This window comes from Orycteropus afer, unplaced genomic scaffold (assembly GCF_000298275.1).
Source record: "Orycteropus afer afer isolate SDZICR_OR568_19922 unplaced genomic scaffold, OryAfe1.0 scaffold00469, whole genome shotgun sequence".
In the NCBI taxonomy this organism is placed as follows: Eukaryota; Metazoa; Chordata; class Mammalia; order Tubulidentata; family Orycteropodidae; genus Orycteropus; species Orycteropus afer.
In genome coordinates, this window is record NW_006922056.1 from 280,424 (window position 1) to 296,540 (window position 16,117).

Here is a 16,117-nt window from a genome sequence, read left to right on the forward strand (position 1 = left end):
GTGTGAGAGCCTCAGGGAAGGGGGCACCGTGTGAGAGCCTCAGGGAAGGGGGCACCATGTGAGAGCCTCAGGGCAGGGGCACCGCGTGTGAGAGCCTCAGAGCAGGGGGCACCGTATGAGAGCCTCAGGGAAGGGGGCACCATGTGAGAGCCTCAGGGCAAGGGGCACCGTGTGAGAGAGCCTCAGGGCAGGGGACACCGCGTGTGAGAGCCTCAGAGCAGGGGGCACCGCGTGTGAGAGCCTCAGAGCAGGGGGCACCGCGTGTGAGAGCCTCAGGGCAGGGGGCACCGCGTGTGAGAGCCTCAGGGCAGGGGGCACCGCGTGTGTGAGCCTCAGGGCAGGGGCACCGCGTGTGAGAGCCTCAGAGCAGGGGGCACCATGTGTGAGAGCCTCAGTACAGAGAACACAGCATGACCAGTCCACACAGATAAAGACAGGAAGGAGTCCTGACAACAGCCTGCAAAGAGTGTTCTGTGTAGCAAAAACATGACCATGCCCATGGTCCCCCACTCTCCTATGATCCCATCACCCTAGGTGAGAACACGAGATTGCACTTGAGGACAGCACTGGAGTCCACCACATGTCAGGACCAGAGCACATGGACCCTGCGCAGAAGCACCTTAACCCGAACTAGAATAACAGAGAGCCTCAGCCATCAGGAGCAACACTGGCCCAGGGACGTTGGGAAAAACGGCCAAAGGGCCAATACCCTGGGGCCACACAGAGTGACCACCACACACTGACTAGGCCACTCTCACCTGACAGCCAGTGTTCACCAGAAGCTTCTTGTGCCTAAAACACTGCCTCCCTGATCCTCATGGCTCAGATGAAGACAGACAAGCACCCAAGATGCCCAAGGTCCCAGGTGCACTCAGGGCTCGAAGCAGCTCTGGAGCCCACATTCCTCACAGGCAGCATTATTTCCCAACACAGGATGGCTCCGCCTACCTGCTATGTGACCCAGCACTGGTACAGCATCCTACGTCACTGATAGAGGGTCCACTCCCTTAGTTTTCAAACATCAGGCCCCGCACCAAATGTAGCTGCCCCTGGCTCTGCCAAAGGCATGGGAAAACACTGTTACTGGGACTGTTCTGAGGTCAGGGAGGCGGCAGAGGCCTGAGTGCCCTCCGCCCTTGTTACCTGAGCTCGGCATCCTGCCTGATGGCAGAGAGCCCAGGAGCCCCAATTCCTGTAGCTCACCTCCCAGCAGCCTCAGCACCACAGCCCCACAAATCTGACACCAGCTGGACATGCACCCACACAGCCTGAGGTCAGCAGGGGAGTGGCTGCAAAGACATCCATCCCGATTCATCACCATGGCAGGGTGCCCAACAAAGCCTTCCAAATAAACACTAATTACTCAGAGTTAATGTGTGTGTCATCAGAGAATGAGCTCCCTGGCTGACAGAGGAGACGTGACTGTCTACAAAGCACCACAGGGCTGACTTTCTACTCAGGGCCTCAGCTCTGAGCAGAGAGTGGCAGCCAGCTGCAAGCAGGAGGCAGAGCCAACAGAAGCAGATACCAAACACACACAAATGCACACACCATACCCGCAAACACAAACACACATACAAAAAAGCAAACCCACACATACAAACACACCACACACACAGACACACCACACATGCAGGCACATCATATGCAAGCAGAAACACGTAACACACACACATACAGACACACCACACGTGCAAATAGAGACACATCTCACAGAGACATCATAAGCACACACATGCAGACAGGTCACACATGCAGACACGCTATGCAGACACATCACATACACACACAGACATACACACAAACGCAAACATGCCATGCACAGAAACGTTACATACACATACTATACATGCAGAGACAGACATACAACACATGCAGACATACCACGAACACATGTATGTGCAGACATACTGCACAGACACATAACACACACATGCAGATATATCATACATGCAGAAAGACACACCACACATGCAGACACGGCACACATATATGTGCAAACACACCACACATGCACAAACACAACACGCACACACACACACACCACAGGCACACCACATGCACAAACATACATGTGTGTATATGTAACACACACATAGACATACAACACAGAGATGCAGGCATACAGAACATACAAAGCACACAATACATGTGCTCACACGTGCAGACACCACATACAGAGTCACGTCACATGTGCAGACACACATATGCAGACATACCACACACACATCCCACACGCAGACACAAACATATCACATATGCAAACACACACAGACACACAGTTGTCTGCACAGGCCTCTGCCAACATCCATTTTAGACTGAGTAGCACTTGCTCTACGGCTCTGAAGAGAGAAACTTTTCCTTTGATCAATTCCATAACAACAAACGTTACCTAAAAAAAATACAAAAACCGAACTCACTACCATGGAGTCAGACCCGACTTGGGTTTCCAAGGCGGTATTACTATGAAGTCGATTGCCCAACCTTCCTTTCAAGGAATGGCTGGACGACTGCCAGGTGGAAGCAGCTTTCTCGGAATACAAACCACCATCCATCTGTCCTGCGACCACTGGCTGAGAGCAAACACTGGCACACTCAGAGCACCAGAGAAGGGAGGACACTCAGGTGCACAGCATTTCACGGGTGTTTGAGGTCAGCCTCATCAATCTCACATGGAGCTGAGGGGCAGCCCCACGATTAGCTGAGACCGACAACCAGGACACACAAGCCTTGTGATGGCCCACCCTCATGTCTGATGGACAGCTGTGAGCTGGGCAGTGGCCTGATGTTGCAGGTAAGGAAAACCTGGACCACAGTAGCCACAGGGCTCCTTCAAGGTGACCCAGCAGACAGGCAGGATGAGCCCTGTGTGTCTGACTCGGAGCAGGAATCCCACCCCTAGTGTCCCTTCCTCCATGGTGGGCCCACACAGAGAAAGCCAGGCCAGCATAAGAGGTGGGCCACATCCCACAATCCAGACTGCTCCTGCCAGAAGCTTGAGCAAGGGTGTCAGAAACAAAGGAAGTGGCACCTTCCATGCAAGGACAAAGGCCCAGGTGTGCCTCCTCACCTGAGACGGCAGCTAGGGACTCACCTTTCCGAAGAACCCGCTTCTTCGCACGAATGTCTGTCTCCAGCTCTGCTGCTCTGATGTAAATCCGGACAGACTGTGGGAGGTGACGGACTGCCTGGGCCACCACAGCCTTAGCGGTGTCCCCAGGCTGCAATCTGGCTGCTTCTAGCCAGACATCTTCACTCTGAGGCAAGAGAAAAGCAGTCACGGCTCCAGGCTCATGTTGAACCCCAGAAGTACACCCAAGAGCCCTGGAAGAGGGACCTGGAGCTCTCCGATCAGATGAACAAATATCAGTCATCCTGGCCACAGAGTGCACCAGACTCTCCTTAAAATGCCAACTCAGGGACAGCTTCTATGTCCAAGTGGATGAGAAGAACACAGACTGCCCCGCAACAAGTGTCACTCCACGAACAGACAGGGTTGTGTAGACAGCGTGACTGCACTTACGGAAGTGCGCGTGCGTGGTCACATCAGCGTGCGTGCTGGCCCAGGGAAGTTCTGGTGAATACCCCTTTCACTATTGGGAGTAGCCCAGTGTGAACAGCGTACACAGAGCACACGCACAGGATACACACACCCACAACGAGCAGCATGTGAAATACACCTACAGCGTGCAGAGCATTTGGCAAGGTTACCCTAAGAGTTGGCATCATTAACCTCAGGCTGCCTACATTAAATAAGGCGGGAAAGCTGACTGATCTAGTTAAAAACACTATTCTGTTGTTTTGTAAGTGGTTCATGAAAGACCAGGCTACTCTGTCAAGCAGAACTGGCTCTCCTAACATTTTTGCTCCAGCTGTCTGTGAATTCCAGCCCTCGAAGGCACACGGGATCCCTGTGCCCCAGAAGCCATGCCCCCCCAGACAGCAGCTGCCCACACTTACCTTGGGGCACATCTCTGTCCCTTTCATAATGAGGTTCCGTGCTACCTGCAGCTTCCCAGTGACCTCCTCCAGGCGGGCCGAGGCGATCCAGGCTGGTGGGTGATGAGGGTTTGTCTCACGCACAGACTTGAGCAGCAGCCGTGCCTTCTTGATATCACTGAGGGTAGTAGACACACGGTCAAGCCGCCACAGTGACAAAAACCACAGTCCCGAGTAACAAGAACCAGCCCACTCTGAGTCAGCCGCACTCCCAGCATCTCAGCAGCTGAGCAGACACCTGCTGAACGTGCGACTACACAGGACGTGCAGGTGTAAGAGGGCACATGGCCTGCGGAACACTGGTTCTGCACATGGTGTGGGAAACAAGTCATGTGCACAGTGGGTACGCAGGGACGCTGTAAGCGAAAAGCCAAAATACTTCGTGATGTGTTTTCTGAGTGCATCCACAGGATGTTCAGGCTGCACGTCTGGGCCCCAAGCCCCAGTACTCACTTGATGTCCCCTCCGTGGGTGGGGATCATGGAGTTCAAGTCCGTTAAGTAGCCTTTGGGGTCAACCACAGTCTGCCCACTCACCGAGTCAGACACCTGGTGGGACAGGTCACGCTGAGTAAGCTGGGTATCACCTGGGACTCCCAGAACAAAGTGTGTGGTGGCACCCTGGATACCCCCTCCCCACAACCTGGACCCCCAGCAGGAACAGAAACTCTAGAAGGAGAAAGATCATCGGAGGACAGTGCATGAGGATGGTGAACAAACATGTACGTTGGAAAGTGAAACTCAGTCTTAGGGGAAAAATCAGGTCCATCTGATGTGGCAAATGTACCACATATACATGAGTATCACTGACAGGAGAAATGGCACGTAGAGGGGCGAGGGCTCACGAGAACTCTGTACCATCAGCTTGATTTTGTGGCAAAGCTAAAACTGCTCGAAAAGTAAAGTGTACTAAAAAAATCATAGAAGGAAAAACGTAATCTTATCACTTCTCCTGAATTTGTTTCACATAGTACGTCTGCACCACAACACACGCACACAATTCACAATGAGTAAGCGTGCAGTCACGGGCACCCTCATAGCTCTTCACCACCGAGCACACAAGCACCCAGTCACGGGCACCCAATCATGGGCGTGCAGTCACAGGCACCCTTGCAGCTCTTCACCGCCAAGCACACAATCACTCTCCTCGATGTAAAGGCCTGTTGTTGTTGTTGTTGTTATGTGCCATCGAGTCAGCCCCGACTCATAGCGACCCCTCCTTGGGTTTCCGAGGCAGTATCACTACGGAAGTAGGATTGCCCAACCTTCCTTCCGAGGAGTGGCTGGTGGGTTTGAACCGCCAGCCTTCTGGTTAGCAGTCAAGTGATTTAGCCACTATGCTACCAGAGCTCCCGATGTAAAGGCTAGTGCTTTCAATACTGTTTTTCACCCGGAACTTGGGTTGTTGTTGTTGTTGTTGTTATGTGCCGTCAAGTCAGCCCTGACTCATAGCGACCCCTCCTTGGGTTTCCGAGGCAGTATCACTACGGAAGTAGGATTGCCCAACCTTCCTTCCGAGGAACTTGGGTTAGCAGACTTCAATTACAGTGTGTATTAGAGTCCCCTAGGGAGTTGTCAAGGAGCCCTGGTGGCTTGGTGGTTAAGTGCTCAGCTGCTAACCAAAAGGTCAGCAGTTTGAACCCACCAGCTGCTCCACAGGAAAATGACATGGCAGTCTGCTTACATGAAGACTTACAGCCTTGAAAACCTTACTAGGCAGGTTCTACTCTGTCCTACAGGGTCCCTGTGAGCCACAATCAACTCAATGGCAGTGGGCAGGAAAAGGCCACACCCCACAGGACTCACCTGGCTCAACCTCATGTCCATTAGTGTGTTCCTGGCTTGGCCAATCTTCCTCATGTCCAGCTCCCCTGTACCAGGAGTCATCAAGCCTGGCGTCATTCCACCAGGATACGGGGTGTTGAGTCCGCCTGGGTAAGGAGTGTTGAGACCACCAAATTGCTGGGAAGGCAGGAATAAGACACTGAGTGCACTCCCTGTAGACGAGCTCACCGTCTCTGAGAGCCAGCGTGAGCCAGTGGTGCACAGACCCACCCCAGCAATGCTGAGTGTAGACTCACAGGTCCAACGCCCATGCCCAGCATCCTCAGCCACCAGACAGGAGGAGCCCCACCTCCCTCCTGTCAGAGGCTCACGGTTTGTCGGGGATCCACAGACGTGTGGTTCTCTCCGGTCTGCAAATGTTTGGCGAAGAAGCTGTCGGGAACGGGGGTCAGCTTCTCATAACGGGGGTGCCGCTGGCGTTTGTTCCTGGCATCGCCCACCTCAGGGATGCTCAGCCACTCTTCTTCTGTGACCTCTGCCAGCTTCCGCTGAGGACATCACCCCAAGAGAATTACATCTCTGGTGGAATGTCACAGGCACAGACAGGACTAAATTCTCCCTCCCTGGCCCCAAATCATCACGCCTTATAAAGAACCTTGCTGTAGAACTGGTTTAGTACTTAGAAAAACCAACTTCCTGGGTCAGCTCTACTTTAATGAACTATAAATTCATCTGTCAAAGCCAAGAGAGCATGGTTTAGAAGACCACAGGAACAGATGGAGCTACACTAACAGAAAACAGTCACTGGTCCCACCTCTTCCGGGGGGGGGCGGAGAAAACCTATACACACGTAGCTAGCTGAGGATGTAAAAGCAAGGCTCTTTCTCCAGCCACTTCTCTGTGAATCAAATTAGGAGTGAAGATCACCAAGTTTGGCCAGTTCTAGGCTAGGGCAGCCTAGTACTCTGCATTACAAATGGTCTGCCACCTGCTCACCTTCAGATCTGAGAACTGCTGCTGGATTTTGGGGCGTTCCATACGGTATTTCTCAATTTCCTCCTTCTCCCTTTGCTCCCTGAGAAATAAAGCATATGTGTGCATTAGGAGCAGAATGCAAAGACCCAGTGGGAGCGGTCCTATGGGCCCTGAGGATCAACACAGGGGTTCCTCCAGGAGCCTCCTTCAAGGTCAACGTGCCGAAGCACACCACATGCCCACCGGCTCTGAGGACTGAAATGCTCATCTGCCATCTTCAGTTCATTTCCAAACTACTTACTGTATCTCAGTCAGCAGCACTACACCCAAGAGGGTACCATACAGTCAAAGTAACCCACCCAAAACTCTGAAGATTACTGGAAAGCTAGGCTCAGAATTCTGAAGATCTCCACTCCACTGCCCAGGTCCTGCAACTGCTCTCCCACAACCCAGCAGTTATCCAAAAAGTTACAGACTAAGAACCCAGGAGCCCACAGCTGAGTGCACACGCATGCTGTTCCTGCAACTTTTCTGAGTCTGAAATTAAGTCCAAGTGACATGCTTGTGACAAAGGTGAATGGACACAAATGTGAAGGGCAGCCATCTGTTTACCTCCTTTCTTTTCTTCTCTCATCCATCCTCTTGTCCAGAGCCGCATAAATGGCATCTGCTTCCTCGTCATCCTTCTCATAGGGCCCGCTTGAAAAGAGGCTCCCAGCATAACCATTAAACTGAGAAGCAAACAAAGCATTCACAGGTCAGCTTCTCCTCCAATACAGCCCAGCAGCAGAGAGAGTGACCGTAGCTATGAGAAGGTGCTAAATACTCTTTCATCAGATCAACTGCAACTGAGGAACAGTCTCCAAAACACCCCATCAGCACTTGACAAAAGAGTCATCATCACAAAACACCCCATCAGCACTTGACAAAAGAGTCATCATCACAAAACACCCCATCAGCACTTGACAAAAGAGTCATGATCACAAGACTGAAGCCCGAACCTCATTGCGGATTAAGGTGACATAAGGCCTAACAGTAGCATAGGATCGAGGCAGGTCCTAGGCCAGAAAAAGGGACATTCTTGGAAACTGTAACATTCAAGTAAGACTGGTACAGCTGGGTTAACAGCACACCTACTACATCAACTACATCAGCGTCTGACATCTCACACATGTGACCGTAGTGGAATAACCCACTAATCAACTATTCTGCGCATTAACTACATACACCTGACAGTAACGAGCACCAAGGTATGAGGTGAGAGTCACACTGGCCGTGACGGTTAAGGTTCTGTGTCAGCTTGGCTGAGCCATGGTTCTCAGTGGTTCAGCAGTCAGGTAATGATGTGCTCATCCTCCATTTTCCCATAATGCCAATTTCTGCATAACAACCTGGTCATTGGAACTTAACCATGCTGATAAGTGAGGAGTGGGTGTACGATATTGATGCTAATCGATAACTTTGCGGAAGTGACTTGAGATGTTAACATCAGGGAAAACAGAGAAGGGTATACAGGAATTCTCTGTACCATTTTTCTTTTGCAAAGTTTCTGGCAAGTCTAAAATTATTTCAAAGTTTAAAAAAAACCCACTTTCTTCTCACCAAAGAAAGATGCCACCTGTTAGAACACCCCTAAAGAAAACCTCAAAGGCTGGTATGCGATCAGCTGAGAGGTGTCACCCCACCCCCACCCCTGCGAATCCCAATCACTAACTCACAGCCAAGACCCCTGCCACTAGCTGCAGAGGTGCCTCTTCCCGAGAGACGAGAGTGCTTGCTGAGGCACAGCTCTGCTGTCCCTCACACGCTGCTGACAGTGCCTGTGAGGAACTGACACATTAACGTACGAGCTGCTTAAGCCCCACAGCACATGATCAAGAAGGGGCCAGCCTTCGGACTGGCCAGGGAGCCACAGAAACACGTGTCACCTCATCATAGTTGGTATCATTCAGGTCCTCATCATCATCATCTGCAGCCTGGTTTTTCTTCATCTGGTCCCCAACGGTCCTCTTGCCTGGCGGGGCATGGCGGTCATCCACAGGATCATTTGCGTCCCGGGCAGGCCCAATGTCTGACCGGGTTGTGAAGCCAGTGGCACTGCAGGAGACCCCAGGATGCGAATGTGGATGCTGCCCACCATCACATCTGGGTACCCTGTTCCTGTGTTCTCCCTTCCACCCTTGACCACCGCTTGATGAGACCTTTAACACCTAAAAAACCTCCAAAAGGTCCCAAGGTGGGGAGCTGAGCTTGGCCACTTGGGAACACACTGGTGTGCTTGCCCCTCCAACCCACTCTGGGTGCTACAAGGAGACGTCTTCTCACCCAAGGCTTCTCTGCATAGGGCATCATGGCTTCCCACTTCCTAAATTTCAGCCTCACATTTCTATCAACCTGCCAATCACCTCCACCTCCACCCCACTAAGTCCCTCAAACTTAACCTGCCAGGAGTTCGCTCCTCTCCTGCCCCAGACACCGCTTCAGCTGATGGCAACACCTATCACGAACTCTGCCACCCTCATTCCTTCCCTAGCTCCATTCAATCTGCTCCAAGTTCCTTTGATTCTACATCTAAAATCTCTCTTCCCCAGACCATACGGCCCCCGTATGGTCATAGCTCAGCACCAAGTTAGCCACTCCTGCCTCTAGCCCTCCTATTTCACCCCTGTTGTAAGCCAGAATTGGCACGCTGACCCATCACTGTCTCTCCAATGCCTCCACCAGCTCTAGTGTGACATGCAAGGCCCCAAGGAACCCCTCAGCTTCCTTTCATTCACTGCACCCGTTCCGCTCACATGGGACTCTGTGCTGTTTCGCTCCAAGCTTCTGTTTCTCACCATCCACACACAGAACGTCAGTCTCTCTGCACCTCTACCACGATTCTGAGTCTCTCAACCCAACCATCCTCCTAAACCTGAATCAAACGCTGCCACTCCATTGAACATTCCCTGATCTTGGGAATCCGTAAGTTCTCAATCGGTTCCCCTTTATGTGGTTATTTACACAAATGCCTCACCCCACTCGGTAAACAGCAGGTCCTCTGGGGGTGTCACCATCGGAGTCTTGTGTGCACCCCACAGATTCTAACTTGCTAGGCACAGGAGAAATGGGATAGTAGCTTCCGAGTCAAACGACCAACCACACAAGGACTAGGACTGCTCAGCTACCCTCCAGACTAAAGGACTCAGTCACCAAGCTCCCCGACGCCATCTCAGCCCCCGTGGGGCTGGCACTGCCAATAATTAGCACTACTGGCACTAGCGGGCAAGAGGCCACACGAGGGGCCCAACCAGCCGTGACGCCCAGGGCAGGCGAGACCAGAGGGAAGAGTGGGCCTGCTCGGCCCGGTCCCCGGTCCTCCGGCTGCACGTCCGATTCCCAACCGGCGTCATCTACCTGCACTCAGAGACCCGACAACGAGCTCCGACACCTGAGCCCCCAGTCTCTCTCCTGAACCTCCTCGGACCGAAGCACCCAGTGCATCGCAGGCCCTAGTTTACGACAGCGACCAGGTCCTCCTGCCTCCAGGGCGAAGCGCCGGCAGAGAGGACGGTGCTCTCCAGGGACCACCGCACCAGCAGAGCCGTGCCTGGACGGGGCCGGGCTCCAGCGAGTGGCCCCCAACCCGGCTCGCAACTCCTTCACTGAGAGCGCGCGCCCCTCTGGCCACCCGGGCCCCATGTCGCAGGCCTCACCCTCGGCCCAGCCCTGGCACGTAGCCGAGCGGAGCGGGCATGCCCAGAAACGGCTTCTTCTTCTTGTTCATAGTGGCGGTGACCCCACAGGCCGCCCAGAGAGGGAGCGAAGCCGCGGACGCAGCGAAGAAGCCGAGATACCCGCGGACTCCGCGCAGGAAGCGGGCGCGGCCTCACGTCACTAGCGCCCCGGAAGCAGAAGGCGCCGTCAGGGCGAAGCCCCGCCCATTAGTCGCCCCGACCGGAAGTTCTGGAAATGCTGCTTCGACGGCTTCCGGCCACTGCAGTGGCGCGGGGAAGGGACAGGCGCATGCGCAGGAGTGCCTTCCGCTGGGGGAGGCGGGCGTTGCCCCGCCGGCACAAGGTGTTAAAAGGCAACACTGGTCTGAACAAACCTGTGGAACTCCAACAAGGCCTGCAGCGTCTCTGCTTCCCGAGTATTTTCTCGGCGCAATTCCCGAAGGGAGCGAGCTGCGCAAGGAGCAAGACCCTCAGGTTCCCCCACACTGAGCGGCCCAGCCGCCCTTCGGAGGGGCCCTGGCCGAGCTGACCCCAATCACACCTGAGCAGGGCGTGCGGAGCTGCGCGGGGCTGTGCTGCGATGCAGGCATCCGGTGTGCACACTGCTGCCCTGCACGTTGGCACCAGATTCCTGGGCCCCACTGTGGCCTGGGCTGGGGGTCCGCACGCGCCTGCCACCCCACATCCCTAAGACTGGTGAGGGCGCTGTGTGAAGCTGCAGCTCTCGGTACAACAGGCCCGAAATAGAGTCAACTCACAAAAACATACACATGCATGCGGTTTGTGTGACATGCATGGTCACATCGGCACACAGCCGGCCCAGGCCTGTGTCTGAGCTTTGTGTAGTTCCTCGCGTGCTGTGGGGCCTGAGTCCACATGCGTGGTCACATCGGCGTGTGTGCTGGCCCAGGCACGTGGCTGAGCTCTGTGCACTTCCTCGCGTGCTGTGGGGCCTGAATCCAGGCTGAATTTCATGTGTATACATGTGTTTACAGGGACGGCGTAACCAGGCTTCTGCTGGACCAGGCTTTCCCTGCTCCCAGCCTGCCCGCGTTTCTCCCTGCGGGTCCCTCCCACCTACTACAGCCCCCCCCCCTTGGCATCCCTCCCCACTGGGGAATTCCCCCTCCGTTACCAAGCCTCTGCACAACGTCTGGGCTTAAGCCAGACTCTGAGGCCACAGGGGTAAGGGGAAAGACGCCGGGTCCTCGGAGCTCAAGCTGGCATCTTTGGGGAAGAGGCGCCGCAGGCGCCGCTCGGAGAAGGACCCTGGGAGAGGTCTGTGGGACCGCGCCAGAGCGCTGGGAGAAGCAAGTGAAGGAGGAGGGGGCGTGGCTGGAAGGGCTCGATGCGGAGACGCCCCCCCACACACATACACACAGGGACAGACGTGTCCTCACGCCCCCCCACCCAGAGGCCCCTGCAGATCCCCTGGCAGGTGCATAGAACACGCGTCCCCGGAGCCGTGCCCAGGTGCACTGGGCCGCCTCTGGCCCCGGCGGACCCCCTCTGCACACGCAGATCCGCGCGCGCGCCACCAACTCGGAGCTCCCGGAGCGCGCCCGGCGCAGAGGGCTTGGCGGGCAGGTGCTTCGCCGCGCAGACTCGCCGGACGCGGGGACCGGCGCAGCGGCGGGGACCGGCTGGAGAGCGGGCACCAGCGCGGGGCGGGGCGGCGGCGCACGTTCCCCGCGGCCACACGGTCGCCCTGCGCTCCGCGAGGGGCGTGTGCACGCGGTCCGGGGCCGCGGGGATCCATGTTCACGGAGCTAAGGTCCAAGCTGAGCCCCCCGCGAGGCCGCGCCGGGGCCGTGCGCGCCGGCTTTGGGGAGCGCCGGGATGTGGACGGTGAGCAGGGCCTCGGCAGGCCGGGCGGGGACCAAACAGACGGGGGGCGCGACCCGGCCGAAAGGGGTCCGCATAGCCTTTGTCCTGCGCAGGCGGAGAAATGACCGGCTAGCCTCGGGCCTTGGGGGCTAGGGCGCCTCTGGCTTGGCAGGGGGCGGCCGGCGCTCTGTCCTGGAGCTGGCATCGCACTGCGGTCACCTTTTTCTTCACGCACACAACTCTCCCGAGCGCGGGCAGCGGGGCCGAAAGCGGGCCGAGGCCACAGCCCGGCTCGGGCCCCCGCCCCATTTCCTGCGTGAATTCTGGCGTTCGGCTGGGAGAGACCGACCCACCGACAGGCAGACTGATTGACAGACTGGAGCCCCCTTCCCGAGCGCTAGCAGGAAATAGGCGGGGCCGGCAGGCCGGGGCAGGTGCGCGCAGGCGGGCCGGAGGCATCCGACTGGCTCCAGGGGAGCGCGCGCAGTCCCCGGGCCGGTCAGACCCCGACCCAAGCGCTTCGCCCGAAGGGGCCAGGCAGAGAACATGCCTTTCCCACGTTACTGGAAGGCACCCGAGGGCGGTGGTTACACTCGCCATGCCCTCTGTTCGCCCCTAGACCTCCACTGTGGTCATCCGGGTCGTCTGATCAGGGAAACTTCCAGGAAGCCCCCGATGTGGGGACCGCGGAGCTGCGGGTAGCCTGCTTGTGTGTCGTGGGGGGCTGTGTCCGTGGGAGGGTCTCACTCTACTGCTGGGGGCTCAGCCCTACCACCTTCTCTCTCTGTTGGGTCAGGGCTGGAATGTGAGGAAGGGGTGAACCTGCGCCCTGCCCTCCAGCCTCTTCCAGACTCCACACAGAGCCTCCTAGGTTCATTAATTTTTTCAGTCACCCCTTGTAGACCAAGCTTCCTGCTGGGAACAGGGATTTCCCTGTGTGGGAGGGGTCCCAGGCAAGTGTCTGCCCTCCCTGAGCTCATGTCCACAGTTAACCCAGAAATTATCCAGAGCGAAAATTTGGTGAAATTTGGTGGAAATTTGGTAATGCAGTTGGTGTGGGAAGAGGGCTTGCTGAGTGCCACTGTGGTCCCAGAGCTGGGGCTATGTCACTACACACGTGTACTGAGCTGGTACACCTGTGCTAAGCTGGCATCTGCCTGAGGCACTGACCATGAACAGGAGCTGTCCAGTCCTGGGGCCCGTGGGGGATAGGCAACAGCTGGTGCAAAAGCAGTCTGGCAGGAAAGTTCCAGAATGGATATGCAGCCTCTATCCAGATTCAGGCTCCTTGTCAGGGAGTCACAGTTGGCCAAGCACAGCAAGGCCAGTGCCTGGAGAGCCTCCCAGACACCTGGGACCAGCCTCTTCTCACAGGCCAGTCCTGCAGGTACACACAGCCTGGTGGGGCCGATGTGTGGCATGTGTGCCAGCCTGAGTTCGGGGAGACTGTCCCAGGACGGACCTTAGCCTGGCGGGAGGACTTAAGCTCCCAGGGAGCACGCTCCTTTAGTCTTTGCTGCTCCCCAGCGTGGGCCATGGGCTTGGAGTGGGAAGGTCCAGCTCCTTGTCTTTGGCCTGCTGGGGTTCCTGGATGGCTCTGGTAGCCTTCCTCCTGCTGTGGGGAGCTTGGGAACCAGCTACTGAGGGAGTGGAGATGGCGCTGGGTCAGAGCTGGCTCTGACTGCCTGCTGACAGCACCTTTGCTCCCCAGCCACTGCCCACTTCAGCTTCTGCCGGACCCTCCTGGAGCATACGGTGTCTGCCGAGAGCATGCCCTGCCACCTACCCCGGACGCCAGGCACCAGCCTCACATGGCATGACGCTCGCAGCCAGAGGGCGGTCAGCAACAGGCCAGTCAAGCTCCTGCAACAGCCAGGCTCAGAGCCCCCCCAGGTACGCCCACCTGCCCCTCAGCCCCAGCCTCCCTGGCCTGCCCCTCCAACACTACCTGCCCCCCACAGGGCCGGCTGTACTCTGACCACTATGGCCTGTACCACACGAGCCCCTCACTGGGTGGCCTGACGCGGCCCGTGGTCCTGTGGAGTCAGCAGGACGTGTGCAAGTGGCTTAAGAAGCACTGCCCTCACAACTACCTCGTCTATGTGGAGGCCTTCTCCCAGCATGCCATCACTGGTAGGGGCAGGGTAATCGTGGAAGGGGGCTTAGCTGGCGGGAAGGGGGATCCGCCACAGCCTGAGTTGGTGGGGGGAAGGGTCAGCGGGGGAGGGGAGGCTGGAGGTGGGGGGGCAGCAAAGGGACTGGCAGAGGTCCTCAGGAGAGCCTCTTGGCCCCACACTCAGCCTTGGTCATTTGTCTGTCCTGATGAGCTTCTCTGAGGCTTTGGGTCTCTGCAGAATCTCCTTCCTGGTCTTTCACAGCCTGTGTCTCCATCTCTGTCCGTGCTCTGTTCTCTTCCCTTTGCTTTCCACCCTTGTTCCCGCTGCCTCCCTCTTTCCCTGTCTCGGAGTTTCTGCTTCTCTCTCTGCCTCTCTGCCTCTCTGCCTTTACACATACCTGTCTCTGAGTTTCTGCTTCTCTCTCTGCCTCTCTACCTTTACACATACCTGTCTCTCGTTCTCCCCAACCCCTGGCTTTCAGTGCCCCGTGCTTGTCTCAGCTCCTGCCCCCTCCCGTCCCCAGGCCGGGTGCTGCTGCGGCTGAATGCGGAGAAGTTGCAGCGGATGGGGCTCTCGCAGGAGGCACAGAGGCAGGAGGTGCTGCAGCAGGTGCTGCGCCTGCAGGTGCGAGAGGAGGGGCGGAGCCTGCAGCTGCTCAGCCAAGGTCAGTGGGGCTCCTGGAGACACGGGTGGGGGGCTGTGTGAGGTGGTAGGATGACCCAGGGCTGAGGGGCACAGCAGATGCTGCCAGGGCTGCTCCCCTGGAACCCCCACTTCTCCCTCACCCCTGCCCATCCCACAGCCTCCTTCAGAAATGTGTCCTAGCTGCCAAGGGCTGGACCCCAGACCCCAGCACTGTGATCGGATCCCCACTGGGACGAAGCAGAGCCGGCCACGCGGCCTCTCTGGACCCTGAGGATGCCCTAGGGGACAGGCTGGACCAGGAGCACCACCCCACCAGCTTCGGCTGGGCACTTGAGACTGTGGGGGCCTCCTACAGGGACCTAGGTCGAAAGACCAGACCCTGGTGCTGCTGGCAGCATGTGACAGCACTGGGAGCCACAGTGGGCCCCTAGGAAAGCTGTCTGTTTATAGTCCCTTCACTTCGTGGTGAAGGTCCCCCCTGCCTGCTGAGCCCATTCCTGGGGTGTCCCCACCCTCAAGTCTGTCTGCCCCCACCCCATCCTGGCTCCTCACTGAGGATAGACTGTCACTAGCCCTTTGTGCAATCCCTGCTCAGGCCCTGGCCAGCCCCATCTGCACCCAGCTGGGGGGTCAGGTACCCTCATGCATCTCCTAGGAAGCCCCCTGCAGCCTCATTGGCACATGCAGAAACCAAGGCCCCACATCCAGGTAGTGCCCCAGACTCCTGGAAAGCGGCAAATGGAACCCTAAGCTGCCCTGACTCCACACCCAGCTACCTGAGGTCACGTCCTCTGGCTCTGGCCTCTGAGCACCTCTACTTCCATTTATAGAGGCTCCTTGGGCACCGAGAGGGTGGGCATTCCCTGGCCCTTCCCAGGAACACCTGGATTCCCCCAGAAGTCATCCACTGTCCCAGCACCCAGACTAGCCCTGGCAGTTTGGGGCCAGTGCTGCCCAGCAGAGGTACAGCAAGGGGCAGGGGGCCTTGGCAGCCCCGCCCCTTGCTCCCCTGCCCTCTCCCACACTACTCGGGGGTTCTGAAACTCTCAGGGAC

General features: G+C 56.9%; 2 protein-coding genes across 2 annotated transcripts in view; one reads left to right on the top strand and one right to left on the bottom strand.

The window, feature by feature from the left end:
• Positions 1-10,530, bottom strand: part of PRPF6 (pre-mRNA processing factor 6) — a 30,572-nt gene extending 20,042 nt beyond the window's left edge. The window contains exons 1-9 of the mRNA XM_007954645.2: positions 10,454-10,530; positions 8,687-8,855; positions 7,371-7,489; positions 6,780-6,858; positions 6,155-6,331; positions 5,805-5,960; positions 4,453-4,547; positions 3,961-4,117; positions 3,095-3,257 (exon numbers count right to left, since the gene is read on the bottom strand). Of these exons, the coding sequence (XP_007952836.1) occupies positions 3,095-3,257; positions 3,961-4,117; positions 4,453-4,547; positions 5,805-5,960; positions 6,155-6,331; positions 6,780-6,858; positions 7,371-7,489; positions 8,687-8,855; positions 10,454-10,524 (1,186 nt within the window). The 5' untranslated portion in view covers positions 10,525-10,530. The remainder of the gene's footprint in view (positions 1-3,094; positions 3,258-3,960; positions 4,118-4,452; positions 4,548-5,804; positions 5,961-6,154; positions 6,332-6,779; positions 6,859-7,370; positions 7,490-8,686; positions 8,856-10,453) is intronic.
• Positions 10,531-12,231: 1,701 nt separating this feature from the next.
• Positions 12,232-15,494, top strand: SAMD10 (sterile alpha motif domain containing 10). Its single transcript, XM_007954693.1, has 5 exons — positions 12,232-12,322; positions 14,013-14,194; positions 14,263-14,434; positions 14,942-15,082; positions 15,244-15,494. Exons 1-5 carry the CDS (start codon positions 12,232-12,234, stop codon positions 15,492-15,494), a joined length of 837 nt encoding a protein of 278 aa, XP_007952884.1.
• Positions 15,495-16,117: the final 623 nt, after the last annotated feature.

Bases quoted from the DNA above. Each gene is read 5' to 3' on its own strand.
- SAMD10 (XM_007954693.1), top strand. From the start codon at position 12,232: ATGTTCACGGAGCTAAGGTCCAAGCTGAGCCCCCCGCGAGGCCGCGCC. The intron at 12,323-14,012 runs GTGAGCAGGGCC...TTTGCTCCCCAG, and splicing joins GGAGCGCCGGGATGTGGACG to CCACTGCCCACTTCAGCTTC. The intron at 15,083-15,243 runs GTCAGTGGGGCT...AATGTGTCCTAG, and splicing joins CCTGCAGCTGCTCAGCCAAG to CTGCCAAGGGCTGGACCCCA.